The 10,695-nt window shown below is 37.5% G+C and overlaps 1 protein-coding gene and 1 long non-coding RNA gene across 2 annotated transcripts in view; both read right to left on the minus strand.

Moving 5' to 3' along the window:
• Positions 1-2,279, minus strand: part of LOC137988093 (QRFP-like peptide receptor) — a 3,357-nt gene extending 1,078 nt beyond the window's left edge. The window contains exons 1-2 of the mRNA XM_068834157.1: positions 1,904-2,279; positions 1-53 (exon numbers count right to left, since the gene is read on the minus strand). The exon at positions 1-53 is cut by the window's left edge and continues 1,078 nt beyond it. Of these exons, the coding sequence (XP_068690258.1) occupies positions 1-53 (53 nt within the window). The 5' untranslated portion in view covers positions 1,904-2,279. The remainder of the gene's footprint in view (positions 54-1,903) is intronic.
• Positions 2,280-4,177: 1,898 nt separating this feature from the next.
• On the minus strand, positions 4,178-8,438 carry LOC137988090 (uncharacterized). The gene is made up of 3 exons (XR_011120737.1): positions 7,730-8,438; positions 6,379-6,447; positions 4,178-5,661 (listed from the first exon to the last, which is right to left on the minus strand). It is a non-coding gene; the product is annotated as an uncharacterized lncRNA (long non-coding RNA).
• Between the last annotated feature and the right edge of the window lie 2,257 nt (positions 8,439-10,695).

The following is a 10,695-nucleotide window of genomic DNA, read 5'->3' on the forward strand; positions in this document are numbered from 1 at the left end:
AAAGAGCAGGGCTCCAAAGTTGGAGTAACTGTCCCGTTTTGGTCATTGGCCATCTACGTGAAGTAAGAAAACGACAATTAAAACACTAGGATAGTTTGTGATTGGCTAAGAGAAATGCAGTTTTAGGTTACGCAATACAAAAGAGAGGAAATAGGTAATTCAGTAAAAAAAAAAATAAAGGTAAGAAACCAAGCATTATGATTGGCTAATGATCACAGATAGTCAATCAAATGTAAGTTCTGTTTTTGTACATTTTGAAAAAATAAACACTGGTAAATATAAGACCTCTGGGCTCGTGCAGTTTAGTTGGTTTTTAAAAACCTTATAAGTTTTTTTTGTCCCAAATTGCACGAAGACATCGTGATTATTCGTATACACACAATCTCCCTTTGAAATGATGAACGAATGCACTTCGTATTACAAACATTCCGTGCTCAAATGTATTTCATCATGATCGTTTCATAAAGAAGCTGAAAATGAAGTAACAAAGAACCAACAAAAGCGGCCTCTAAGTGGCTCACCGACGTCGAGCACAAACGCCCGATATGAGTTTAAATATGGATCCACAAGTGGACGCTATCTTTGAGAAGACAATGTTGGAGAAACAGCCTATTTTTCAACACTATGCACACATTTCTGGGTTGTTTTCCGAGATCGCCTGTTAATTGTCTTGTAAAAGGACACACAAAATCATTGAATTTTGTTTACTTTTTTCTTAAAGGTTCTTTATAATCTACCCAAAATACTTCCATGCTGTTATACGTCCCTTTAACTGAGAGATCGAAAGTAATTTGTACCTGTTACACGTTTGTTACATAGCGGAAATCGAAATGTTTTGGCTATTTATAGGTTTCGAAACTTGGCTCTTTTCTTCAAATGATATGTGCCAATAATTTGATACATCCACACTACACTTTTTATTTGTCGAGTCCTTTAAATGTTCAAGTCCAAGTTCAAGATCAGAAAATTCCCCTTATATGTTGCCGGTAAAATCCGTTGTCAGGTTGAACCCGTTTTAACCTAGGTTAAATTGGTGATCCTCATTTTGCCTAGGTTGATTACGCACTCAGATAGATTGAAGAAACTTGTTTGAAGCCTAAATTAAGCCTGAAGAAAAATTAGGGTCAGGTTAGAATTAGTTTTGGTTTTTATACATAAATATCAATTGACTTATTATACAAAAGTAATTAATGAAAATAACTGTGTTGGGTTTTGCATGTTCGTCGTCGTAGTGTAGAGGTGAAGACATAGGACCATAGATCTGGAAGGTTCGAGCTCGATCATCGGTTAAGTGCACAGTACAGTTCCATGTTCCCAAACTTTGTTGTAATGTCGAGACTAAATGGATGTTGAGACAAAATGAAGGCAGAAACCGATAAGGTGGATTCAACCTGAGAACGGATTTGACCGACAACATATACAATAAGACACTAAAATCTTTGCTTCAAAATCCGACCAACGACAATTAGGTCTTAGAATACAACAATTAAGCGCAAATTAAGATACGAAAAGCGAATGAGAAAATTTTAACATTTTTTAAAGGTTGAAATTTGAGATGACAATAAAAAAGGCCTTAGAGAACGAAAGCAAAAGAGAAGAAAAGCAAAGGAGATGACAAGGATTGGGGACGAATACAAACTGTTACAGCTTCGCACGAATAGTCATTCTGTTTTTCTTAGTTTTATTCTCATTTCAAGTTAGTTTAAATTTTATTTACCGTTTGTTCAAAAACAAGAAGGTAAATGAAGTAATATAGCAGACTTTTGTTCCCGTTTTTAACAAAAAAACAGCCAATATGATAACAAGAAACCGGTTGCTGCAAAACTCATTAATTTCAACTGTTAAAGAGCCTTTCAAAGCAGGCAAATAAAGTGCAATGCTTTTAAGACGCTGAATTACTAACCTTGGACACAACTCTTTCAGTTTTTGTCTTGGGCAATTTGTCATCAACCTTGTCTTACACTCCAAAGTGCAAGCTACGACACCTTTTTATTTTTTCCAGTAAATTCAGTGCCGGTAATTGTGCTTCGCCCTCACGTGAACCATTTAAGTGGAAAAAAGTAGTAGTGTAAGTTAAGTTACGGACCTCGACTTCTGTGAATAAAAGCCGATATATATTTTCTTCCAAGAAAACGTATTCAAGTTTACTAGCTGTTTCTTAAACTTGCGTAATTGCGCCGAATGAAAATTTGCTGTAGAAGATGGAAGTTTAAAGTAAGGTTATTCACAAACATGGTCACCTGTCCAGCGTGAGACAATAACGCCTCCGCGAGGTCATGTTATTGATCGTTGGCTTTTTACAAAAGAAATAACAGTTCCTGCTTTTAAGTAATATGTAATGAGGTAATGTAAGTGTATTCTAGTGTTTATTTAAAAAGACTGGTCTGACATTTAGCCTTAAAACTTGATCAGTACATTGCCAGGACTGTCAAAAACTAGCTCACGCAAACAGGAGAAAATTATTTTTCCTGAAAAAGACTTGAGAAGTGAAGTCGCTTCCAAAAAATTGCTAAGTGAAATGTGAAGAAATGAGCAACAAACTAAGATCCAAAGAAAAATAAATAAAATATTGTATTCTGCTGTTTCACCTTAAGTAACAGAATAGAAGCACAGTCTGCAGTGTTTAAATTAACATTCGTTGATGACTTCCTCTCCAGATGCATGTGTTTAACCCATTGTTAAGAGCACTTGTCTTAATTAAAGGTTTCAACACATAATTTGCCTTATAATTGTCCTAGTCGCTTCTTCTGTCCAGCTTGGGACAATAACGCCTCCACGAGGTCATGTTATTGATCGTTGGCATTTTACAAAAGAAATAACATGAAAGTTTGGGAGAACTCGAAAAAGCTGAGGAAACACTCGCCTGCGGCTCGTGTTCCCACAGCATTTCTTGTTCTCCCAAACTTTCACTCGTGTTTCTATATAACAATTATTCCATGAGCCCGAAGTGGATATGAAGTGATAAAATAACCAACGAGCGCGTAGCGCGAGTTGGTTGTAATCACTTCATATCCAACAAGGGCGAATGGCATAATTGTTTTAGTAAATTCTCAAACCGGGTTTTGCCGCCAATTTTTATTTCCACAATTTTACATTAATTGAAAGTTACGAGAGTCATCCTCCAGCGCTGAGGCGAGGCCAGTTATTTGTTGTTCCTTTGGTTTGGCGCATTCGTTTTTACCTTTATGCCTATAAGGAGTTGTGTAAATTGTTTTTTTTTTTTATATGCAGGCGTAGGAGTTACCACTTTGCGCAATCTAGTAGACAAGAGTTTGTTCAACACATTTGACCTGCTTTTACAATATTTTCCAGCTTGGATGTTTTGACTTTGTAAACAGTCCCGATTAGTACATTTTGAGTGGGATTGTAGGGTACCTTTTCTCCGAGCAAATCTGAACAGGCCCATGTATGTTGTAGGGGGAGCAACTGACAACAACAGAGCAACTCCTTGTGACTCCGAGCAAAGATGAATAGGTCCTTGTAAGGGTACATATTCAAACTTGCCCCTAACATATGCACACCCTTCGCCTTCTCATCTCGTGTATAGACGTGACTTGCATCTAATCAACCAAAACCCTAATTTATGCGACATGGGATGCACGTGTTGTCACACGTGTTAGGGTTACGCTGTGTTGCGCCATTCCCCAACTTGCCCTAATTTATGCACGCCTTGTGCCAGTTGCTAGGGTTTAGGGTTAGGGATTACGGTTGTGGAGCTTCAGGGCTCAACAGTTCCACCCGCTGCAGAACCCCACTTGGTATACTACTGCTGAAGGGAAGCTTTGTGTTGGACCGTTTATGGTGCCATTGGCAAGCGTAGTGATGACAGTGTCTATGTTGCAAGTAAAATCCGTTCTCAGGTTGAATCCGTTTTAACCTAGGTTAAATTCGTGATCCGCATTTTAACTTGGTTGAATTATCCACTCAACCTATCTTAAACCTCCTCCAAAAAGGAGACTTGGGAATCCTCAAGCTCTGTTTTACACATCTTCTTAATCTTTGTTATCATCTTATCGGTTTCTGTATTCATATACCTATTAATTGAGTCTCAACCGTAGAACATACTACGAGAACAAAGAAGTGTACTTTGCACTTACCGGTTCTCGAACTCGCACCCTCCAGATTTGTAGTCCTGTCTTCACCACTACACTACAATGACTACAACGACGAACATGCTCAACCCAGCAAAGATCTTTTTATTTTTTACTTTTCTATGATTGGTCAATTTAATATCTATGTACAACAACCAAAACTAATCCTAACCTGACCCTAATTTTTCTCTAGGCTTAAGTTAGGCTCCAAAAGAGTTTCTTTAATCCATCTGACTGCGTATTCAATCTCAAGCTCTTAGCTTCCAGCAGCTTGCCCTCATAGCTATTTGTGGTCCAGTGGTTAGAGCGCTTGCTTTGAGATCCGGAGATCCCGGGTTCACGACCCGCTCTGACCACTCGTTGAATTTGATCCTGGTAGTCCCTGGTTAAACTTTCCAGCTGCACTTGTAAATAGCCCACTGGTTTGCCTCTAGCCAGTTGGGATTCTCAACAGTTCTTTTTGTTCTGTTCTGTCGTTTCGTTGTGTTTCATTAACCCTGAAAGTATGTATGTATTGTATTATTGTTTCTCTTAGACTAAGTTTTGCCAGGGGCCTTAATATATTTTTAAACCCATATTCACCAGTTAACTGAGTGAATTCTCACAACTTTAAATGTCATTTAAGCGGAAAACCCTGAACTGGCTCCGAGCGAGATCTACAACGCAATAATAAAAAAAGAGATCTTTTGAACTCTGGCATTTTAAATGCATATAACAATGGATTTATAAGAGAGTTTCCGTAAAATAAGCACTCTAAGGAATAAACTAAATGCTTCCGTGTTTCATGAGAAATGATTTCAAACATTTCGCTTGAAGTAACAGAAGAAAGAAACACGAAAAATGGAAATGGCATCACTAGTATTAACGATACAATTGTTACAATGAACAATGTCTTGGTCAGTTTTCTTTCTCTTCTGATTGCACCATGATGCTGAGGATGCGTTCCACAGTTAAATTTAGTCGCGATGGACGTGTAAGAAACAACGATGATCAAAAGGCAACACAATAGCAGCGCGAGGTATGATGCTTGCCCTTGAAAAATAGTAGTGATATCTGAGCGGCCCACGAAACGTTTTGAACAAGTGATAGCTGTAGACAGGGCAGCTGTAAACCAAACACCCGCAACAGCTGCTCCAAATATCTTCTTTTTCAGGAGGCGATGCTTGAATGGACGAAAAGTTGCGTGCATCCTCTCCAAAGAAATAGCAGCAAGGTTTGCTACAGAGGCTGCTGTAAAGAAATGCGCCAAACTTGCAAAACATGTGATGATGTCAAAGCTCCTGAACAGGTTTATCGTCCACAAGTTACAATTGAAGCCCAATAACAAACTCTCAGTGATCAAGATGTATGCAACAAACATGTCTGCAACCGCCAGGCTGATCACCAGGTACGAGGTACGCTTGTGAAGGATTGGCTCTTTCAGGAAAATAATGATTGTAAGGGCATTCATGGTCACTATAGCAACAGCTTCGATGTTAAATATTGTCAGCCAGGCGATGCACTCGGATGAAGAAATGGGCTCAAAATTTGGAGGAAGTGTTCTGTTTTGGTGATGAGAATCATTGGCCATCTACGTGAAGAAAGAAAACGACGATTAGAACATTAGGATAGTTTGTGATCGGCTAAGAGAAATGCGGTTGTTAGGTAACGCAATACAAAAAAGAGGAAAGAGGTAATTCGGTAAGAAAGTCGAAGGTAACAAACTAAGCATTCTGATTGGCCAATAATCACAGATAACCAATCAAATGTGAGTCCCCTGCACAATTATCATAACTTTTCTTTTATTTAATATCAATAAGTAACCACAATTTTTTTTCGTACAATTTCAAAAAATTAAACACTGATAAATTTAAGACCTCTGGGTTCGTGCAGTTTAGTTGGCTTTAAGAAACCTTACAATATTTTTTTGTCCCAATTTGCACGAAAACATCGTGATTATTCATATACACGCAATCTCGCTTTAAAGCAATGAACGAAAGCACTTCGTATCAGTAACATTCCGTGCTAAAATGTATTTTATCATGATCGTTTGATAAAGCAGCTGAAAATGAAGTGACACAGAATAGAACCAATAAAAGCCGCCTCTAAGTGGCGCATTGACATCGAGCACAAAAGCCCGAGTTGATGAGTCTGAATATTGATCCACAAGCGGATGCTATCTTTGAGAAGACAATGTTGGGGAAACACTCTATGTTTCAACCCCATGCACACATTTCTGGGCTGTTTCCCGAGTTAGTTTGCTAAATGTCTTGTAAAAGCGTACACAAAATCGTTGACTTTTTCTTACCTTTTTCCTTGTAGGTTCTTTATAATCTACCCCAAAATACTTCAATACTTCAATGCTGTTCTACGTTAACTGAAAGACCGAAAATAATCTATACCTGTTACACATTTGTTAAATAGCGGAAATTGAAATGTTTTGACTATGTATAGGTTTCGAAACTTGGCTCTTTTCTTCAAACGGTATGTGCCAATAATTTGATACATATACACTACACTTTTTATTTGTCGAGTCTTTTAAATGTTCAAGTCCAAGTTCAAGATCATAAAATTCCGCATATATGTTGCCGGTAAAATCCGTTCTCAGGTTGAATCCGTTTTAACCTACAATTGTAGGTTAAATTGGTGATCTTCATTTTCCCCAGTTTGAATACGCACTCAGATAGATTAAAGAAGCTGTTTTGAAGCCTAAATTAAGCCTAGATATCAATTGACTTATTATACAAAAGTGATTTATGAAAAGAACTGTGTTGGGTCGCGCATGTTCGTCGTCGTAATGTAGTGGTGAAGACACAGGACTACAGATCTGGAAGGTCCGAGCGCGATCAACGGTAAGTGCACAGTACAGTTCTTTGCTCCCTAACTTTGTTGTAATGTTGACACTAAATCGATAGGGGTATGAATGCAGAAGGTGATAAGATGATATAATATGAAACATTAAGAAGGTGTTTTGAGATACGTAAGACAGAGCTTGAGGGAAGGTATTGGTGTTTTCAATCCTAACAAGGTAGAGTGCATATTCAACCTAGGTAAAATACGAATCACGAATTTAACCTATAAGGTAAAAATTAAAACGGATTCAACGTGAAAACGGATTTGACCGACAACATATATACAATTTTAAAACAATAACACACTAAAGTATTGGCTTAAAAATCCGACCAAAGACAATAAGGTTTTAGAATACGAGAATAAAGCGCAAATTAAGTTACGAAAAGCGAATGAAAAAAAATTTAACATTTCTTAAAGTTTGAAATTTGAAATGTCAATAAAAAATGCCTTAGAGTACCGACGAAAATAAAGAATAAAAGGAGATGAAAGAGAAGAAAAACGAAGGAGAAGACAACGAATAGGGAAAATAGACAAACTGTTACAGCTTTGCACGAATATAGTCATCCTGTTTTTCTTAGTTTTATTGTCATTTCAATTAAGTTTAAATTTTGTTTACCGTTTGTTCAAAATCAAGAAGGTAAATGAAGTAATATAGCAGACTTTTGTTCCCGTTTTTAACAAAAACCAGCCAATATGATAACAGGAAACCGGTTGCTGCGAAACCTATTAATTTCAACTGTTGAAAAGAATTTCAAAGCAGGGCAAATAAAGTACAATGCTTGCTTTTAAGACGCTAAATTACTAACCTTGGACACACCTCTTTCAGGTTTCGTCTTGGGCAATTTGTCATCAACCTTGTCTTACACTCCAAAGTGCAAGCTACGACACCTTTTTATTTTTCAATGAACTTCAGTGACGTCATTGTGCCTCGCCCTCACGCGAACCATTTAAGTGGAAAAAATTAGTAGTGTAAATTAAGTTACGGACCCCGACCTCTGTGAATAAAAGCCGATATATATTTTCTTCCAAGAAAACGTATTCGAGTTTACTAGCTGTTTCTTAAACTTGCGTAATTGCCCTGAATGGAAATTTGCTATAGAAGATATAACCCGAGAGGAAGAAGTTTAAAGTAAGGTTAATTCACAAATTTGGTCACCTGTCCAGCATGGGACAATAACGTCTGCTCAAGGTCATGTTATTGATCGTCGGCATTTTACAAAAGAACGAACTGTTTCCCGCTTTCAAGTAATATGTAATGAGGTAATGAAAGTACATTCTAGTGTTAATTAAAAAAGACGGGTCTGAAATTTAGCCTTTAAAATTTCAAATGTCATCGGTACATTATCAAGACAACTACAGTAGCTCCCACAAAGAAGAGAAAACTATTTTTTCCTGAAAAAGTCCTGTGAGAATTGAAGTCGCTTCGAAAAGAACGCTAAAGTGAATTGTGAAGCGAGGAACTGACTAAAATATTGTGCTATTTCACCTTAACAGACAAAATAGAAGCTGTGTTTAAATTAATATTTCTTGATGACTTCCTCTCCAGCTGCAAGGAGAATGTTGTGTGTTTAACCCACACTTGTCTTAAACGTTTGCCTAACCTCATGTCAAAACGAAAGTGCATCAATAAATTTTAACACATAATTTGCCTTATAATTGTGCTTGCCGCTTCTAATGTCGTCAGTAATATGTAACAATTATTCGCCTCAGGCTCAGTGATTATCGGTAAATATTCACCGAGACGAAGTCGAGGTGAATATTCACCGATAATCACTGAGCCTGAGGCGAATAATCGTTTTAGTATAAATACACAGGTGATTATTTCAAAAAAGAAAAAAAAAAAACCTTTCAACGGGAAATCATCTTCAACTTACAGTGGCAAAACGACTACTGGCAGCCATTTTCTCGGTCGAGGTGATTATCGGCCCATAATCCGAGATAGCGAGCCAATGAGAGCGCGCGATTTTGTATAATCACCTGTGTATTTATACTAAATGACAATTATTGGCCGAGGGTGAAGTGATTATCGGTGAATATTCACCAATAATCACTGAGCCTGAGCCTAATCACTGAGCGCGCGATTTTGTATAATCACCAATAATCACCTGTGTATTTATACTAAATAATAATAATAACAATAATAATAATAATAATAATGTTTCGGTTTCCTCTTCATGTGCTTGATCGAGCAAAGGGTTTTACCTAAAATTTATCCAAGGTGACTTCGAGCCAGAAGAATGCGGTTGTTTCGATTAAATAATTCAATTTAGATACAAAATAACAAGAGTATATTTTTAGATATTTAGAATACTGCCTGACAGGCTGGAAGTTTTACTATTTTTCTTTAATTTTTCAGTTCCACAAATTTGCGTTCAATTCTTGGTGACAGTTTAATTAATTCGTCTCGCAGCGCGAGGTATGATGCTTGCCCTTGAAAAATAGTAGTGATATCTGAGCGGCCCACGAAACGTTTTGAACAAGTGATAGCTGTAGACAGGGCAGCTGTAAACCAAACACCCGCAACAGCTGCTCCAAATATCTTCTTTTTCAGGAGGCGATGCTTGAATGGACGAAAAGTTGCGTGCATCCTCTCCAAAGAAATAGCAGCAAGGTTTGCTACAGAGGCTGCTGTAAAGAAATGCGCCAAACTTGCAAAACATGTGATGATGTCAAAGCTCCTGAACAGGTTTATCGTCCACAAGTTACAATTGAAGCCCAATAACAAACTCTCAGTGATCAAGATGTATGCAACAAACATGTCTGCAACCGCCAGGCTGATCACCAGGTACATGCTACGCTTGCGAAGGATTTGCTCTTTCAGGTAAATAATGATTGTAAGGGCATTCATGGTCACTATAGCAACAGCTTCGATGTTAAGTACTGTCAGCCAGGCAATGCACTCGGATGAAGAAAAGTGCTCGAAATTTGGAGTAACTGTTCTGTTTTGGTGATGAGAATCATTGGCCATCTACGTGAAGAAAGAAAACGACGATTAGAACATTAGGATAGTTTGTGATCGGCTAAGAGAAATGCGGTTGTTAGGTAACGCAATACAAAAAAGAGGAAAGAGGTAATTCGGTAAGAAAATCGAAGGTAACAAACTAAGCATTCTGATTGGCCAATAATCACAGATAACCAATCAAATGTGAGTCCCCTGCACAATTATCATAACTTTTCTTTTATTTAATATCAATAAGTAGCCACAATTTTTTTTTCGTACAATTTGAAAAAATTAAACACTGATAAATTTAAGACCTCTGGGCTTGTGCAGTTTAGTTGGCTTTTAGAAAACTTACAATATTTTTTTGTCCCAATTTGCACGAAAACATCGTGATTATTCATATACACGCAATCTCGCTTTAAAGCAATGAACGAATACACTTCGTATTAGTAACATTCCGTGCTAAAATGTATTTTATTATGATTGTTTGATAAAGCAGCTGAAAATGAAGTGACACAGAATAGAACCAATAAAAGCGGCCTCTAAGTGGCGCATTGACATCGAGCACAAAGGCTTGAGTTGATGAGTCTGAATATTGATCCACAAGTGGACGCTATCTTTGAGAAGACAACGTTTCAACCCCATGCACACATTTCTGGGTTGTTTTCCGAGTTAGTTTGCTAAATGTCTTGTAAAAGCGCACACAAAATCGTTGACTTTTGCTTACCTTTTTCCTTGTAGGTTCTTTATAATCTACCCCAAAATACTTCAATACTTCAATGCTGTTCTACGTTAACTGAAAGACCGAAAATAATCTATACCTGTTACACG

This window comes from Montipora foliosa, unplaced genomic scaffold, assembly GCF_036669935.1.
Source record: "Montipora foliosa isolate CH-2021 unplaced genomic scaffold, ASM3666993v2 scaffold_406, whole genome shotgun sequence".
NCBI classification, from domain to species: Eukaryota; Metazoa; Cnidaria; class Anthozoa; order Scleractinia; family Acroporidae; genus Montipora; species Montipora foliosa.